This window comes from Bombyx mandarina, chromosome 03, assembly GCF_030267445.1.
Source record: "Bombyx mandarina strain Sakado chromosome 03, ASM3026744v2".
Taxonomy (NCBI): domain Eukaryota; kingdom Metazoa; phylum Arthropoda; class Insecta; order Lepidoptera; family Bombycidae; genus Bombyx; species Bombyx mandarina.
The window spans coordinates 9,927,177-9,946,933 of record NC_143210.1 but is presented as its reverse complement, the minus strand read 5'-3'; the positions used below and the strand labels follow the sequence as shown (position 1 = coordinate 9,946,933).

The 19,757-nt window shown below is 38.2% G+C and overlaps 1 protein-coding gene across 2 annotated transcripts; it reads right to left on the bottom strand.

Moving 5' to 3' along the window:
- Positions 1-606: 606 nt before the first annotated feature.
- Positions 607-19,306, bottom strand: Prp5 (pre-mRNA processing factor 5). Of its 2 annotated transcripts, none has more exons than XM_028175847.2 (18): positions 19,096-19,306; positions 18,754-18,981; positions 18,429-18,570; positions 17,322-17,511; positions 17,000-17,109; positions 15,600-15,726; positions 14,943-15,112; positions 14,119-14,333; positions 13,305-13,539; positions 12,520-12,681; positions 11,401-11,520; positions 9,839-10,046; positions 7,877-8,039; positions 7,051-7,262; positions 6,019-6,182; positions 3,875-4,060; positions 3,229-3,396; positions 607-878 (listed from the first exon to the last, which is right to left on the bottom strand). In XM_028175847.2, the coding sequence occupies exons 1-18, from the start codon at positions 19,107-19,109 to the stop codon at positions 636-638; spliced, it is 3,057 nt and encodes a 1,018-aa protein (XP_028031648.2). In that variant the 5' UTR covers positions 19,110-19,306; the 3' UTR covers positions 607-635. The 2 variants fall into 2 exon arrangements, with proteins under 2 accessions (XP_028031648.2, XP_028031649.2); XM_028175848.2 differs by having other exon boundaries at positions 17,000-17,100.
- Positions 19,307-19,757: the final 451 nt, after the last annotated feature.

Here is a 19,757-nt window from a genome sequence, read left to right as displayed (position 1 = left end):
TAATTGGGCACGTGACAACTATATTTTCTTAGTACACAATCAACTAACCAGATTATAGTTGGAACGCAAAAATAAATAAAACAAAACAAAACGATTTTTCGATAAAACCGAAAAAGGTTAACGGCTCTTAATTGACCATGGCGTTACACCACCATTTTTATTGCTCTAGAGCAGTGACTCTCAAACTTTTTTGGTCGCAATACACGTAAAGATTCCAAAATTTGACGTCCCACAAAGAAAAATATAAGTTTGAAAGTTATTTAAACAAGTATAAAGGATAAAAGGACTGTGTAAAATAGTTTAGGTTCATAATTTGTGACACACTTAGAATTTTCGATAAACAATGGTTCCAATGGACTTCCTCCCAGAAGGACCCTCAGATTTTTATAAATTGATATAATTTATGGTGTCAAGAATTAAGGTTGCTATATTTCCATGTTCTCTGAATAAAATGTGTTTGTATTCGCGAAGATTTTTTCTAATTTTAAAATGTGTCGTACAATTTTTAGTAGCCGAGAATTTAGAGAATCTACTGAAATACCTACCGTTGCTGTTCAATAAAATTAAATGTATCAAAAAGTTTTTTTTAACAAGAAAAAAAAGCCGTATCTGTCCAACATTTAATCCATAATAAACTACAAAACTTTATATCTAGCTTTGTTGATCATGTGATGGGCCGAGGTCTGGAGTTTGAGGAGCTCTTCCTTGATGAGCCGCGTTATCTCAGATTTGGCTTTGGCGACGGCCAGCTCTTGCGAGCTCTCTATGGCGAGGTAAAGCTTGCGTTCGCCCTCGGGCGGCGCCTTGCCCGGCTGGACGTACGTGCCACGGACCGTTATACCGGCCTCTGAATACTCGCTAATAAGAGCTAGCGCCTCCTGTAACAAGATATTAAAATTAATTTCGTAGACACACTAGGGAAGGGGTCGCAGAAGACATGGTTTTTTTTTAGTTTTATTATTATTTTTATTGCTAAGATGGGTGGACGAGCTCACAGCCCACCTGGTGTTGAGTGGTTGAAATGACGGGTGATAGAAGAGAATGGAAAAGACACTAATAAAATGGTCCACTGAGTTTCTTGCCGGATCTTCTCAGTGGGTCGCGTTTCCGATCTGGTGGTAGATTTTGCGAATCACTGCTCTTGCTAGGGCCAGTGTTAGCAGCACTTGCGATTTGAGCCCCGAGAGCTCACCTACACGCTAGGGCCACGCTGAAATAGCCTCTCAAGGCTATCAGCATAGGTAGGAAAAAATATATAATAATTAAATAGTGTGTCTATTTCTGCTACACTGTATTATTCCCTTAACGCATCTATGGCGATATCAGCCAATCTCTTCTGAACATAAAATTACTGATGGCATTGTGTTACCAGCCAACGCAGTATTCTTATACCTATTTCGACCGTCAAACACTGAAGAGTTGGCGTCTGTTTTTTTAACATTTCTTAGTCGATTGTTGCGTGTTTTTTTTAAAATCACCTTACTGAAACTAAGATAGCTTTTTAGCCAGTCAAAAAAGTATCTAAACTACGTTATAGTTGAGTCCCCTAAGCGCAATTAGAAACACATATTTTGGTAGTATGCAATAAACGGAAGCTGAGCGGATGAAATTTTCGATAGACCGACGGTACGAATGTTATTTATTATTCGAAAATTTCTATATATTAGCAAAGTTTTCTTGAAATTATCGCTAACGAGATTCAGTCATCTGTCAAATAAATTTTTTGTTCTATGATGGGTACCAACCACAACATTAAACTTAAGCTATATATCAGAAAAAATAACAAAAATTTAAATAAGACATATAAACAAACAATATATTGAAGAAAAAAAAACCTAAAATAGAATACAGTTTAAAACACCTAAACGTACAAACTTACCATAGATCTAAGAAACTAATGACAGTGCTTATGATAACATTTTTGTTTTTTTAATAATTTAACACAGAAAAATATCAATGCACCGATGAGAGCTAGTTTCAGGAGCATCTTGCGATACGAACAAAACCTTGGAATATACTGAGAATTAATGCATTCACAATGCACTCGTCCTGATATTTTATAACCCAGACTATCAAGTGCACGACCCGAGGTGACGAGATCAACAATCTTGGAAAAAAACAAAGTTCGTTGGACTGACGTATCGGTGTCCTTTGTTTGTGGGTCAAAGCTAAACTATTAACTCTAGACAATAACCTTTTTATTTGTCTTGGCTGTACAGAACGAACCGTTTGATTTTAAATGGTTACTGAAGTCTGTAGATTTAACACAGAAATGCTGACACAGGCCTTCAGACGAGAGATCGAAGTTTCAATTATATATGTAACAACTGTTTTATTCTACAAACCTAAGCCCACTGTTAGTTCTGCGACAAGCAGTAACTGTACTTTAGTTTTAAAAAAAACTTTAATTAATGTCAGTTCTATTGGTTTCGATGTCTGTTGGATGCAAGATATATTTTAAGCAAATTAAGCTATTTGAATGTTTAGTGCCGAGTACAGTCGTCAGTGCCCATTATGTAAATTATTTCGAAATTTCGTCGTTTTCTCATTCCTTCGTTGTTGAGCATCACTCAGGACTCTTCTGCCTCGTGAAGAAGAGCTTCGTACATCTATTTAGATCTATATTACGCCGGTAAGAGTAGCGTCATCTATAGCCGAAACGAATATCAAAGGATCTAGTAACATCTAGAACGCTCGAGAGAACGCTAGAGACGTACAACGCCATCTATTGTCAGATATCGGAAACACACATCAAAAATACTCGAGTTGTGAGGAATGTTCTCGATAATTCTAGGGATGTCGTATCGACTATAAAATCGTTGCAGAGATTGCACGAAGCAGTTAGTAATCGGATCTACTAGAAGCGAAACAGCGAACGGATCACCTGATACAAAGCGAAAGAAGTGAATTGAGAATTTTAAAGTGTTCTAGGCGATAAATACAGTTTTAATGCATACTTCGGTAGAATTTTTATTTATGCCGAACCCCAGCGCGTAATAATATTTTCTGTTAACGCACTATTGTAGATAGATGCAGAGGTTCCTGGTAATAAAATTGAACTTTGCTCGGATGGCAGGCGGGGTTTAAAAAGCATCTCCGCAATTCCTCTGAGCACTCCTCAGAACGTACGATACAAATAGGAAAAAAAACACAACATTCTCTACGGAATCAAACCTTACAATTCAAATAGTTTGAACCTTATGTTGTCAACAATAAAGTTGTATTCACCTTGCTAGTGACCCTCCACCTGGCCTGCTGCGGGAAGTCATTGATCTCCAGCTCGGTCTCGTACTTGCGGAACACCTCCTCGGTCGGTTCGTTCGTGTTGTCGTCTCGCGGCTGGTAGTTGAGTCGCGTGTTCAACTTCGCGGCCAACTGTTCCGCCACTGTTTTAGCCTGTAATTACAAATATATTTTAGCGACAACAATTACTACAATACAATGGAAATTCAACCGGAATGACTGAAAATTAAGGTTTAGATTCGTTTTATTAATGACGGTTCTCTAAAATGGCTCTCTTCCATCTGCCGGCAACGTGTTATGAGCTTGTTCGGACACATCATGCGGTCTCCCGGACATGAGTTAGAGAAGCTCATAATTACGGGTCGAATAGAGGGCCAGAGCGCCGTGGGCAGAACACCAGCCAGATGGTCAGATCTAGTAAGAGAAGCATTTAGTGGTAGTATGTACCATGCAGTCCATGCCACCCATGATCGAACATAGTGGAAGAACGTCACATGTGGTCGCGATCCTCAGTAGTGAGGGAACGATATAGAAGAGTACCGCCCCTTATTAGGCCTGCAGCGCCGGCAACTTTGGGAAAGGATGATTTAGATGAACGTTTTTGATGTTCAACAAAGAGATACAATATTACCGTGATGAGTGTCTGCGAAGGCGCGCCCTTGAGGATCGCCTCGGCGGCTTGTTGCGTGGCGCCCTTCTGGTCTGCGCCGAGTCCCTTGGCGAGGTTGATGCGGGACGCGAGCCGCCGGGCCAGCTCTAGCTTGCCGTCTGTCGCGCTAGCAGCAGCCGCGGCGGGACCGGACACGGCCACGCCCGGCTGTATAAGAAATAACGACTTTATTACACAAGCTATAAGGTTCAATTCGCAACGTTTCGCCTCAGCGTACTAGTGATGGTACATATTGTTCACCTACTAACTATATTTGTATTTATCTATATATTCATACATGAAGCAAAAATGTTATACTCTTTTTTTTTTAAATTGGGCGGACGAAGGAGAGTATGAAAGGGGAATGCCCACTCTCCATAGTGTGCTGGGCCCAAGATGGACATCAAATATTACTATAAAAATGGACTGACTCAAATTCTTAAATCTATTAGATATCTAAAAAATATATTGAAATTGACGCCACTATTATAAAAATTAAATAAAAATAAAAAATAGTTTTGAGGTTAATTTTCTATATAAATAAGTGTCGGATTGTGAGATACTTAAAGAACTTTTCTTTTCTTAATGTTTAATTTATTAATTATGATAAGAGAGATGTTCCTAAGGTATTTTTATCCAATGTATGGTTTTGAATCTCGGTCAGGTTAAAACCACAATTCACACAATGTTTTTCAGTCGTAGTATGAAACGTTATTGATCGGTATCCATAATCGAATGTAGCTGTGATCCTTAACTCCTGAGCCAAAGTCGTAATTGAAGAGAGGATAAGATCCATGAAACAGAGCCAGTAAAATAAATCGAAGAAAAATCAAAACACATCCATTTTGAACGTAAGCACAAGCAGCAAGCGAACTGCGAAGTGTTAGTCAGTCAGATTAAATTCAGTGTTGTCAGTATAACGAAAATAATTAATTTAAATTCATATATCGATTATTTTTTTAAATAACCGATAGTTGATTTATTTTTCTTAATCTTTTTTTTGTTTTAGTTGTACATATTTAAATAACAATACTAGTAAAGTTTTTTTTTATTCCTTAGATGGGTGGACGAGCTCACAGCCTACCTGGTGCTAAGTGGTTACTGGAGCCCATAGACATCTACAACGTAAATGCGCCACCCACCTTGAGATATAAGTTCTAAGGTCTCAAGTATGCTTACAATGTTATTTTATGTGCTTATAATCGATTAAAATCGATTTATTAACTCATTAATATAATATAAAACATATATATAAAACATTTTTATTCTCAAATACTGAAAATGTTTTATTTATATACTTAAAATGTTTACTTAATACGTAAAAGGTTTTAATGCTGGCAATATTTTTCCCGCAAAAATTAAAATCCTTGTTTTTCAAACGAGTTACTTTTTTTAAACTACTTATTGTAAAGTGGAGTGGCGCTCATTTGGAAGAAAGTAAATGCATATTTATTTATGACAAAATTAATGCACCAAGTATTTTTTCTCTAATCTATTGTCCACTTTGGGCCTGAAATGGGCATTCCCCTTTCCCACACTTATAGAGAATATAGAGGAGGAGTGCAGATTGTTAATATTTTTTTAAATTATGCATATAAAATACATACATCTAATCAATAAAAAAACATCACACATTTTAGTCGTCGTGGCCTAAAGGATAAAGACGTCCGTCCGGTGCATTCGTATCTATCGATGCACCGGTGTTCGAATCTCAGGCGGGTACCAATTTTTCTAATGAAATACGTACTCAACAAATGTTCACGATTGACTTCCACGGTGAAGGAATAACATCGTGCAATAAAAATCAAACTCGCAAAATTATAATTTGCGTAATTACTGGTGGTAGGACCTCTTGTGAGTCTACACGGGTAGGTACCGCCATCCCGCCTCTTTCTGCCGTGAAGCAGTAATGCGTTTCGGTTTGAAGGGCAGCGCAGCCGTTGTACTGTTAAAAGTGAGATCTCACAACTCATGTCTCAAGGTGAGTGGCGGCATTTACATTGTAGATGTCTATGGGCTCCGGTAACCACTTAACATCAGGTGGGCCGTGAGCTCGTTCAACCATCGAAGCAATAGAAATTCAGAGGCATTTAATTTTCTTTCTCTCTTTAATTTCCTCAACTCACTTTAATTTCCTTGACAATCTTCTTCGCAGCGAGCATCGTCTCGATTTGTTGATCGAGATCTCCCTCCACGTCCTCGTCGTCGGAGTCCTGCAGGCCGAGAGCCGCCTTCTGGTACTTCTTCTTTTCCGAAGCAGCCTGGGCTTCAGATTCGTCAAACTTGAAACCTAAATTAACAGTTTACAATTAGATCGGTTGAAGCCTCATTTAGCGCATAGCTGCCGGAAAATATCCGAGATAAACCTGGATCCTATTAACCAGTAATGCGTTTCGGTTTGAAGGCTGGGGCAGCCGTTGTAACTATACTGAGACCTTATTTATTTATTTGTTGTTAACATAGAAGTAAAAACACAATCATAATTTGCATCAGTGCTTGAAGTAGGTGATAAAACCTGTATCTCAAGCAGCAGTGCTCCTTGTACAAAGAATACAACAGCTTTGCTTCAAAATTACAAAAATAAACCACACCTTAGAACTCATATCTCAAGGTGGGTGGCGCATTTACGTCGTAGATGTCTATGGGCTCCAGTAACCACTGGACCTGACACTGAACAAAACACCAGGTGGGCTGTGAGCTCGTTCACCCATCTAAGCAATAAAAAAAAAACATAAGAGTCCGGATAAACAGTCATCTATTTGCCAATTTTTGCCGATAGTTGTCTATACAACAATCACAATGTGGCGAGTGAGCAAGTCAACTCGCACATCTCAACGCAGCACCGAAATCATACGATTTTACGTCACATCACGTGATCAGAGTGCCGTGTGCAAAGAATGTTAAGCCACGCCCCCTGCAACATGTCGCCGGCGCATCTTATTTGTCGAAGTGGTAAAGACACAAGATGGCCACGCTTTCATCTATTGTTCTTCAGGCGGAGGACATGTTGAAAGGGGCGGCAACTCCTGCGCAAATTATTATTGACTATAAGTTATAGTTATAGTTCTAGTTTTGGTTTTTACTATAAATACGATTGTGCCGTAATTTTAACACTAGTATACACACAGACCATCTGGAATACTTCACACAACAATCACCTTTCCCACTAAATCCGCCTCCCGTGTGCACCTTCTTCCCGTCCTTCTCCTGCGCCTCCTTGTACTTCTCCCACAGGTTCTTTAGTTCGGCGGGAGGACTGACTCCGGCCAGCTCGAAGGCCCTGAGCACGTCGCCCGCGTACCGACCCTGCTCCGGAGTGAGGAAGGTCCAGGCAAACCCTTTGTTGCCGGCGCGTCCGGTGCGTCCACATCTGATATCAAATGTCACTTTAGTTACAGTAGATTATTGGGGCGAATCGGGAGCTTTCCAATTCCAATACAAAATTTCAGAGGTTTTTCTTAGCGTAATTAATACCAATAAAATTGAGATTAAAAGGGTTACTTAGGTTTAAATTTTCATATACGATGCATCTATATATTAATACGTGAAGCAAAAACTCTGAACCCCTTTTTACGAAAATTGCGCGGACGGAGGAGTATGAAATTTTCCACACTATAGAGAATATAGAGGAGTGCAGAATGCAATTTTTTTTTAATTGTGCCTAAAAAATACATTAAATTGAATTGATAATTACTTTCAAAAATACTTTAAATGAATTAAAGAAACAACACAGACTAACATGTATTTGACACACGCACACATACTCTTCGTATATTGCTAAACTTTTGTTATTGTATAGTCTGTGGTGAAATTGAGAACAGATTAATATTGTTTGTCTTTAATATTATTTTTCTATAATGTAGTCTTGGCGAAATCAGTGATTAACGGAAGTAAAATAATAGTCTTTGACAATAGAACCATAATAATGTTCAAACTTATGATTTCAATTAATTAGTATATATAAAAATAATAAAGTCAACTCACCTATGCACATAATCTTCATAGTGATTGGGGCAGTCGTAGTTGACCACCAGAACAAGTTGCTTGACGTCCAGCCCTCGGGCAGCAACGCTGGTCGCTACCAGCAACTTGACCTTGCCGTTCTTGAAGTCGACTATCGTCGAGTCCCTGTCGAATTGATCAATCCCTGTAACAGACCATCATTAATATATTTGTCATTAAACACACAAAAGAAAATGTTCGTTCGTCAGATACGTAAGCGTATTACAATTATTGTATTAGTCAGTCATGTTTTATATTTGTCTCTGATAACAAACGCTGCGCGAGGCGCCTAAGTTATTTTCATAATATTTTCTAAAGTGAATCACTAATCGCAATATCCTCTTGTAGATTCTGCGAAGCACTGCTCTTGCTAGGGCCAGTGTTAGCAACACTCCGGTTTGAGCCCCATGAGCTCACCTACATGTTAGGGCGAAGCTGAAATAGCCTCTCAAGGCTATCAGTAAAAAAAAACCTCTTCCAAATACACAAAACAAATGCATTTTTGCTGCGGTCATTAATCTTATAAAAACCAAGCTTAATTTGTTTGTAAAAAAAAACACAAATAAATTAAGTTTGTTGTTTTATTGTTTGTTATTTTTGTCGTAAAATTGTTTTATAACGATACGCTTCCACAACTCATTAGTATTTTATGTTTAATAATTCGCTGAATCGCCTCAGCCGGTAATTGTCACTGAAATCAAAAAGGTATCCTTTATCATATTTATCTAGCGATGGTTTCAACAGCAGTGAAATTACAAATTGTCTTATTACAATTAGGACGTTTCGCCTAATTATTCATATGAGCGTGGCGTATAAATACAATTGTGCGGAGACAGTGGAACCTGCAAAACAAAACAATAACGCCTCAGTACCATTCAGGTAAAGGTCTACCGAAATATCTTCGCTGGTATTTCGCTTCGAATTAAGTTAGTAAATAAATATGACAGAGCAATGGTTTGAAAATTGCGGACTAGTTTATTGATGATTACGTGCAAATAACTTTCATAAGACATTGAAGTCCCACATCAACTCTCTCCAGGTCCTCCGATCCCGATTCTGCAGGGTAGCTATCGGAGCACCGAGGTACGTCAGTAATGTCGACCTTCACGACGATCTAAGTGTAGACCCTATACGTAAGTATCTTAAGGTAGCGTCAAAACGCTACTTCGAGAAAGCGGCGCGGCACGATAACCCTCTTATCATGGCCGCCGCTAATGACATATACGACCCAGGCGAAGCGGCAACGCAAAGCTGCAGCCGCCCGTAACGTGTCTTGTCGGACCCCCGGATCTGCTTTCGGCGCTTTTAGAGTCCGTTCACACAGACCAGATCGTATATGTTTGGAATTGGCCGGAGCGGAGCCGCCAACTATTTCACATAGACCGGCTGGAAGAGATGAATGAATAAATGCGCGCACGCAATCGAAGCTGATCGGCTACGCGAGAGAATGAGCGTGCAATCAGGCTCCTCTTATTATTTCACACGCAACGCGTTCAAGCATTCTTAATGACAAAAAAAGTGCACATGCAAAAATAAACTTTACTACAATTACTCAAAACTCTGTTTCCAACGTGATAAAAATCGGCTCTCCTCTCCGAGCCGGTCTGTGTGAACGGACCTTTAGGCTCTTCAAGCATCGGTAGCGTCGAACTAACCCACAGACACAGCCCATTGAATTACACGCCGGATCCTCTCAGTGGGTCGCAATTCGGATCCGGTGGTAGATTCTGCAAAGCACTACTCTTGCTAGGACTGGTGTTTGCAAACTCTCTCAGGTTGAGCCCGTGAGCTCATCTACCCGTCAACGCGTTCTTGGGATAGCCATTTGGGCTACCAGCCTATGAAGTTAAGTTACCAGCCAGAATAGTTAAGGAATAAAATTAAAAATTGAATTGAATTGAATCGAAAAAAACTGTCTTGTGTATGTAGGTTCATTTTACTCACCTCCGTGTAAGCTCATGCAAGAATACGAGGCCTTCATGAGGTCTTTTAACAGACTGTCGGCGTTCTCCTGTTTGTCCACAAAGACAATGATGCTTCCCATTTGACTGTAGAGTCCGAGGAGTTCCAGCAGTTTGAAGAATTTAGCTTCTTCCTCTAGTATAGCGACGTGCTGTTCCACATCCTTGCAGACAACACTTCTTCCACCAACCTTTTGCAATACTAATCAGTTAAGGCGTGTAGAAAAAAATAATGTTACGTCAACCATGACAGGGATTTCAAAAAAATACACCTATTCACGAATAAATTAGATGAAGGAGCTATATCTTATGGAAAAATCTAAGACTCTAAATTTATTAGTTTTGTGTGCTCACAAGTAATTAGGGCAAGCCGTGATCTGGCGAAGTACTCCAGTCCAAAATTTCTTATACGAAACAGTCAAAGCTTTCAATACGAAAGTTTTTATAACAGTTACGAAATTGAGACAACGGACCTCACGTCTCAAGCGGGCGAGAATCGCGCTGTGGTGCAAATCGTTTCGCTGAAGGTAAATCGGTTGTATTTTTTGAAATACCAAAATTAATACTGTTGATCGCATATCTAGTTTTAAATATAATACTAGTGTTTATCTATTCACGTTTTTCTATAATTTGTTTGTTTATGAACTATATTTTTATTGCTTAGATGGGTGGACGAGCTCACGGCCCATCTGGTGTTAAGTGGTTACCGGAAACCATGCACTTCTACAACGAAAATAACGCCACCCACCTTGAGACATGAATTCTAAGGTCTCACTTTTAATAGTACAACGATCTCCGGCCCCCCTGGTGTTTCCGACTAGCAAAGCCCATAGACACAACAATGCAAACGTCACAACCCACCTTGAGACTTTGGGGTTGATGTCTCAATTGAATTGTATAACTGCTATTCCACTCCTCAAACCGGAACGCATTGCTGCTTCGTGGCAGAAATAGGTTGGGTAGTGGTACCTACCCATGCGAGATCACCAGACTTTCCACCACTAGCAACTACACAAATAATATTTTTATCCCCAAGATTCAATATAAAAAGAGTACCGAAATCAATCAGTAAAATCGATGGTTTCAAACGGGCAGTCTTTTCCAATAATAAATGTTTTATTACTTGAGCGATATACAAACCGTAATATAGTAGGGTTTGCAAAAAAAAAACCCTGAGCGTTTAGTAATTTTTCAGGTAAAAAATACATACATACATACAGTCGAAACCTTAGTAGGCATTTATTTAAAATATATTTTAACAATCCTTAATAAAATATTTAATGAGATTCAATGAGTACCTACGCACGGGTAGGTACCACCGCCCTGCCGGTTTCAGCCGTGAAGCAGTAATGCGTTTCGGTTTGTAGGGTGGGGCAGCCGTTGTAACTATACTGAGACCTTAGAATTCATATCTCATGGTGGGTGGCGGCATTTACGTTGTGGATGTCTATCGGCTCCAACAACCACTTAACATCAGGTGGGCTGGGAGCTCGTCCACCCATCTAAGCAATAAAAGAAATTAACTTAGTGTACATATAGTAGTACCTGTATTTCGATTGGCTTCTGCAATATCCTACGAGCGAGAGCCTCCATCTGTCTCGGGAAGGTTGCGCTGAACATCACGGTCTGCCTGTCGGGTCTTATGTTGTCTATAATTTTCATTACCTACAACAAGGATGTATGTACATTATATATTATGAACTAGTGTTTAATACAACAACAAAAGAAAACGTTGCGACCGAATGCAGTGGCTCTCTCTCTCTCTCTATCTCTCTTCAATTATCCTTTTTTGATAGTTCCGAGATATGTTTAACTTTCAGTGGACATAATATTCCAAGGAGCCATAAGGCTATCCCAGCTACGTAGGGGAGTTCACGGGCTCAGCCTGAGAGAATTTGCTAAAACTAGCCCTAGCAAGAGCAGTGCTTCGCAGCAACCTAGCACCGGATCGGAATCGCAACCCACTGAGAAGATCCGGCGAGAAACTCAGTGGGCTGTGTCTGTGGGTTAGTTGGTCTTTTACTTTTTTTTAAACTACATGTGAGTGTACTATACATTTAAGAGAGAAATAAATAAATTATTATTATTATTATATATTTTTTTGTATTGTGTTTCTCGAAATACTTAAGATATTTCGGTATAATGAAGATCACGGGCCTAAGCCAAGTGAGCTTCATTTTCTACTTGCAGAATATTTAGGTCTTCCTGCATGAATTGACGGACTATACGGCATGTGTTTAATATTGCGGCTTTTTGCATGGTCATGTATGTGTTCTCTGCTATGTCTAATATTTTTAAAGATTGGAGTGTTTAGGTATAACGCCTGTACTGGATAGCACCAGTGGTACAATGTAGACATTGTTCATTTTCCAGATTCTTAAAATTTCTTCCTTTAATTCTGTATATTTATTTACTTTTTATTATTATTATTATTTGTCTCATATGGACATTTGGAATTTAATTAATGTAAAATTAAACTCTGAATTTATGATTGATTGTTTTATTTTATGCGACGTGCGTGCGTGCCTGAGTGCAATGGCGAAGTGATTTTATAATCTATGAAATATCTCTATTGAATATTAGTTTGTTTTTTGAAATACGGATGACACAAACGTCGGCGCGAACATTATTATATATTTGTTTGTATAACTGAATAGATCGCACCTGTGGTTCGAATCCCATGTCAAACATTCTGTCGGCCTCGTCGAGCACGACGTACGTGACGCGGCGCAGGTTGGTGACGCGCCCGGAGTTGGCGGCCAACATGTCGATCATGCGTCCCGGGGTGCACACTATCATTTCGGCACCACGCTTCAGTTCGGCTATCTGAAATTTTCTTGTTCGAGTACTGTGTTACCAGAATAACACCAAACTGCCAAATGAGCAAATTAATTGAATATGCAATTTCGAAAAGGGCACATCTCTGAAAATGTAAAACGTTCAGGAAATGAAAAAAACTGATTATTTTCTAAAGCAGTGTAAAATTTAAAATATTAACTTTTGAGATAAATTTTAGTGTTAATTAGCAATTAAAAATTACTGGAATTATTATAAAATGGATGTAGGTAAGCCTCAAAACTACATGTATATGAAAAAACGTATTTGACAAAATATGCGACATTTGCCCTTTTCGAAATTGCATATTCAATTAGAGGCAATGTTTTTTTTGCATGCATTTTTCAAACCTAGTTTCTTTACACCCATACAGTTTTTACGACTATTACGTAACATATCAGTAAATAAAGGCTAACTATCTTTAAAAAAATTGGTGCAGTTATTTAACTGGTAGAAGACCTTGAAAAACATTCTATGTCATTCTCTTGCAGGTTTAAAATGTATAGGTATATTTTGTCTGATTCTAGGGAGACATTTCCTTTTCATCGAATTTCGAATCACTACAATGAAGCAGCAACTCTAATGAAGTTTCCAAATAAAAAACAAAAACAAACCTGTTCCGATATCCCGGTGCCCCCATAAACGCAAACCACACGTAATCCGAGTGACTTTGCAAACTTCTTTATATCTTTGCCGATCTGCATGCAGAGTTCCCTTGTAGGAGTCATTATGAGGGCTATTGGTCCGTCTGTATCTTCTAACGCCGGTTGGTCCAAGACGTGCCTGAACATTGGCAGGATGAACGCTAATGTTTTGCCTGAACCAGTCTTCGCAATTCCTATTAGATCTCTGAAAATATTAATTGTATGTAATATTTTTTAATTTTAGCTCAATGTTATAGGCAAAAAATTTTTTTTGGAGGTGATTGGGAATGGAATTTACGTTTACCACCCTCAATGACAAACTAAAGGCCGCTGTCGCTCATGAAACCGCGTCCGAACTCAAACGAGGCAAAAATATATACATATTATATCAAATTACATAATAAATTTTACATATTATTATATTTTAAACTAAATATATTAATACATTTGACGAAGATTACATATCCATTGTGAATTCCGTCGATGACTCAAAAAAATATAATCTTAAATTGGATTCGAATAATCGTCAGACAGGGATGTACAATTAAGTCCTATCTTATTTATTTATGTACACACAAAAAGGAAGACAGAGTAATAGGAAAATTATGTACAAAGGCATTGCTTATTTCTTTAAGAAATCTCTTCCAGCAGACCTGCGAGAGGATTATGAGAATAATAATTAAAAGTGATGAGTGTGTGTAGAACAGCTAAAATAACAAATACAATATGAGAATAATATATGAGAATAATAACGAGATGACAAAAACAAAAATGCAACCCTTACCTTCCAGACATAATAGCAGGAATCGCTTGTGCTTGTATCGGGGTGGGCTTTTCAAAATTCAACTTCTTTAGAATGTCAAGTTCTTTTTTACTGATACCGCAATGCGCCCATGTCCTGATCGGTTTCGGACAGCCTTTTCCCTTGACACGGATACCTTCCAACTCAGTCCTGTACGTTTCTACTTCCTCTGGTGTCATTCTTGCTAGTTCATTCACCTAAAGTTGAAATTAATACTGATTTCAAGAGAATCCCAGTAAATAGAAGTCGTCGTGATCTAAATGGTATTCGTACAAAGTGATGCTGCTATGATGTTGGTGTAGAAACTATGTCGGAGTCAAAACTTCTTTTTTCTTATGTTAATACGTTCACAAACAACTTGCAGAATAATGATTTTACAAAGTATTACAATACGAACCTAGAAAGTTTTATGATTTTGTGTAATTGCTCGTGATAGAATTTAATTTTGGCTGACTTGCGTAGGTTTGGGATATACAATTGCGTCTAAAACATTTTTTTATGGAAAATGCTGTTGTGTCTGATGTCTTACCACTTATAGAATTCTTCGCGAGTGCATCTATCAGTATCAAGATTATTACCGGTAGCAATAACACCAAAACTGTGAGGATTTGTCTAGAATATTTCAACATTGTCACTGCGTGGATAGCATGCTTCACTTTGACAGTTGGGAGCCAACAAATGTATAGGACGACTAAGAGTACAAAAACCCTTGTGTGGTAAATATATTTACAGCAGACTTACTTGGTGATGTAAGCAGAAAAATGTTACGCTACAACATATGTAACAAATCCAAAAATATGACTTACTTCTGTGTAAAATGACTTCCTAAATTGCATGTAGTCTAAACTAGCATGGTCTACTTTGATCAAGTCTTTCCTCTGTTTGGAAGCAAGATTAGCAGCGGCATCTTTTATGTCTTCTGTTTCTTCTTCAGATGAATACTCCAAGCCATCTTGATTTTGTTCTATCAGTTCACCTGCGTAATAAGTGAATAAATTAATTTGATATTGTATAATGTTGTTTTAAATATTACAATACACAAATGTGAAAGGGGGTAATTTAAATCTTATGCTACCCCAATGAAATATCGAAATTTGGTGTTACAGATAATAAGAATGATGTTAAAGTTATTTTTAAAGACTGCTCTAATGGTCTATAATGAGAGACTATTTATCTTGTACTTTACCTTTAATAAATTTAACTGTTATTAAAGACATTAGAAAAATATGTTGAAATCTATGAAATAACATAAGACTATCAATAACTATACAGACATTAGTATTCACCAAATGATCGAAATTCGAATTTAATATGTGACTTTTTCTTAGCTTTTATCAAGTATTTCCTAATTTTTTTATTGGCAACACTAAAAACCAAAATGAAAAGAAAATCGGGTGACTAACAAAGGCGAAAAAGGTACCTAACTGTTTTGTCCTCATCTATTTATATATACGGTAACTTACCCTTATTTTTCTGCTCAGTGACCTTTTTTTTGGCAGTGCCAGTAAGAATTACAATGCCAGTGCCACCTGTTGTTGGAACACTAATAATTCCTTTGGCTTGGTCCATTTGATTGACTTTACGCACTTCCTACAGAACAAAACGATTTTAGCTTCCAATTATTTTTTAAATGAACAGTAAAGAATTACACAGTATATTATTATATAGTATAAACAAGTTAATTTTACTGAGTTATTTTTTTGTAGTGCAACTGAAGTCATGACACTCTAGGTGTTAACTGGCAGGCGATGCTCGACTTCTGCGAGTCCACCATCTCGCAGAAGGAGGCGGCGGAACGGGAGAGGGAGAACTCTTCCTCCCTCTCGGCGCCGTGCCGCCGCCGTCGAGCCGGGGGTCGGAGGAGGGCGTTTGTCCAGCTCCGGCCCCTATGAGGAGGCAGTCTCCTCCCGGTGATGGTCACGGGGCGACCTAAGGGGGCTGAGACTGCGCCGCACGCTACCGTCACTCTAGCGCGCTGGCACCAGGAGGACGGGACGACGCGTCGGCGGCTGCGGACTGCGATGCGGTCCGCATTTTCGTCGTCGCTGTCGTCGCCGAACATACTGTGGAAGAGCAACCCGGTCGGCGGTGTATCGCGTTCCGACCCGGCAGGCTGGTTCTGGCCCAGCGGGGTATCCCGGAACACCAGCGGCATCGCCCGGGCGGCCTGAAGGGCCGCCGTACCGCGGAGACTGACGTCGTTGGTCGTCGACTATCGCCTCGACGACCCGTCGGTCGGGCGTCCTCGGGGTGGCGCCGCGTGTCTGGTTGTAGTGTTGACCGCGGGAACCCCCCTACTCTGACCGGGTTTTGACCCCGGACGGAGATCGGACGCCGGGTGTAAGAGTGCAGGGGAGTCGTTTAGTGGGTGGGCCCTAAATTCCTTGGGCCCGCGGTCTACTCTCAACACCTGCAGATCGTAGAGTCTCACATACCCCGCGCGCCCCCTAGGCGCGGGGACCTCGTAGGAGGTTCGGCCCTCGGCCCGGAAAAAAAAAAAAAAAAGGTGTTAAGTGGTTCCTATAGAGATCACAAAGTTAAGGTTTTGTTTTACCTATCTCTCTAAATGAAACATGCAACCTTGTGACAAAAATTGGGAGTATGCTGGGACCCAATCTAATCATGAATGACAGTATATCTTATTTAAAAAAATATTACCAGTTTCATTTTTAATACACAATGCTATTCTTTCATCGTGGACATTATTCGTGAACATGTTATAACCGAATATGTCAAAAAATAGCCAGCGTGATTTAAACATCTACATCGTCACATTGGTCAATACAAGTACACCAGACATCGTATCTTTTTCGTCTTCCTGACGACTTCAATTTTTTCAAATAAAATAACTCTATTAACTTACTTGTTGCACTTCTTGCATGTATGCATCCAAAGGATCAATTTCATCTTCTTCTTCTTTCTTTTCTCCTATATTGTTTTTTTCTTTTCCTTCCGCATCTTCACCTGGCAAAGCTGTTAGATTATTTTAACATATGATTTGTTCCTTTTTACACAAAAAAAAAAACATGTTGAATAGAAGTATTCAGAAATATGACTTTCTTCACACATGAATGAATGCAAGATCATGTAAAAAAACTTTTCAATATTAGCCAATTAAGTTTTTCAAGTGTATGTGAAACGTCAATTTTGGTAAATGTTGAATAGATTAGGTTTTTTTTACTGACCTTCATCACCAGAATCATCTTCAAGTGACCATTTCTTTGATGTCGGTATTTGTATATTAGTAACAATGCTTCCTTTTTGAACTTCTTTTTTAGCGGATTCAATTTCTTTACGTTTACGTTCAGCCCTCCATCTCTCTATACGTTCACGACGTTTTTGCATTTCAGCTTCCAAGCGGTTTTGCTCTTCTTCCTACGTAAATAATCCAATAAAATGAATAGTAAGTTTTGGCTTCTGCTGCTTAATAACACCAGGCAATCAAGTGCCATATGATATTGAGCTCTTGTGAAACAACTATATAAAGACTCTAACAACACAACTCAGATGCTTGCCTGTCTCAACAAGCACTACATATTTGTAGTATATCTTAGTAGCACAGTTTTATTGGGCAATCTAAGATCAAATGATGATTATCACTTTACAACATTAGCAACGCTCCATTGTTTAAGAGGTTTCATTGCATGTATGTTTGTACTTATTATGTATTTTTGATACGTAAATTCTAAATATTCAGTTAAAAGGCGAATGTTGATATAATATAATACCAAGCTGCTTCTGGATCATCTCAAACTCTTACCTAATCAGTCTCTTTATAACATTTGCTAATTCATACAGTACAATACAGTACAAACATACAATTTACAGATATTTTATATTTTCCTATTTACGCTGTACCTATCTGTTGTATATGATTTCGATTTTTTGGGTCTCATTTATTTAGCAACAATGCATGACTCTCCTTATTACATAATACAATATACATTTATAAATATGTAGCCTTAAATTGTACATAAGCAAATGCAAAGTAGATGATGTGAAAGCATAAAAAAAATCAAGTTTTTACTTTAAGTGTGAAGTTATGTATTAAAACCAATACATTGACAAATTTGCAGCTTTTATAGCCCAATAAATATTTCTTCACTAATCACTTCCAACACTATTATACCAGATTGCCACCTATGTTTCTCTGTTATTCAAAGCCCACTGGGTATCAGTCAAATTAAGTTTTTATCCAGATTGTATCTTAGAACTCAACAATTTTAATAAACATTTCAGCAGTTGTTTCAACTGTGTTATTGTGAAAATAAGCAACAACTTAACAAACAAACCTTGTCAACAGAGCCCGGGTTATATTCAGAAGAATCAGCTTTGCTACTCTTTTCCTTTGATTTTGATCTCTCCCTTTCCTTTTCCGGTGACTTCTTTCTCGATGATTTACTAGATCCATTTCTTTTATCATCTCTTTTATCACTGAATGAACTTATATAAATTAGCAACACGCCTCAATTTAGCTTTAATAAAACATTTTAACAAAATGTATTATTTGAATAAATATAATTTTATAAACTGTACTAACGCTAACAAAAGAGTCTTGTGACTTAAATTAAAATATTTAACTTTTTATTTTGAGGTTATTAATTACTCAAAGTTTACCTTTTTCTGTCCCGATCTCGCTCACGACTACGATCTCTTTCCCTACTGCGATCCCGTTCTCGACTTCGGTCTCTTTTAGAGTCACGATCTCTGCTACGACTGCGCTTCCTCTTTGAAGATTTCGAGCCCCGATCACGACTTCTTGATCTTGACCTCCTTCGTTTACGATCCGGTGTGTCAGAACGACTTCGAGATCTACGTCGATCCCTTTCCCTATCACGGTCTCTCCTAAAAGAAAATTGTATTGTGAAAACTTTCGAACGCTAGCACATATTGAATAAGCTTCAAGAACGTTTACAGGTTAATGATTCAAGTAGTTCGTTTACAAACATCGACACTCACCCACTCCTAACCATTTTTTAAAGCAAATATAAAGAGATTTTTACACGTTTTATTTTTCTCATGCCTAAATCAACGGTGCCTTACTTAATACTAATAAAAGATTCTTGAAACAAAATGAACTGTGAAATTTGGTTCGATTGCTATGAGATAAAAGTACGCTTAACAAAAATCACAAAGCGCTTGCTTGCATCCACGGATTCTACATTTGACAGTTGACTTTTTAATTTATTTATTTTTACGGATTTTATGACCTGGTAACCAAGACCTTTAAGTCGTATCTTCTTTTAATTTATATTTTTATTTTTATAAAAAATGATAATATAGAGTGAAATGAAATAAAGACAATTAATATGAGACTTTAATCAGCTGGGATGAAATTTAAATGAAAGAAGATGAGATGATATGGGATAAAATATAATTTCAGTAAAATGATGCTAATTTGCTGAGTTTTTTTCAGTGGACCTTCTGGAAGATCCCGAGATGTTATGTCCAGCGACTTAATTTCATTTTCCCACATTTGTGCACTTTCACAGACATTAAACAGTTAATAAACCACCGTTATTATACATTTAAACCTGAAGAAACACTAAATAGACAAAATAAAACAAATCACACAACTTCACTCCTCGCGTTCCCGCCAAAAAAAACGTTGACTTTTTAAT

What these genes read in the sequence shown, in the direction of transcription:
- Prp5 (XM_028175847.2), bottom strand. An exon ending in CCTGCTATTATGTCTGGAAG is followed by an intron (nt 13,540 to 14,118) that starts GTAAGGGTTGCA and finishes TAATATTTTCAG; the next exon opens with AGATCTAATAGGAATTGCGA. An exon ending in GCACCGGGATATCGGAACAG is followed by an intron (nt 12,682 to 13,304) that starts GTTTGTTTTTGT and finishes AGAAAATTTCAG; the next exon opens with ATAGCCGAACTGAAGCGTGG.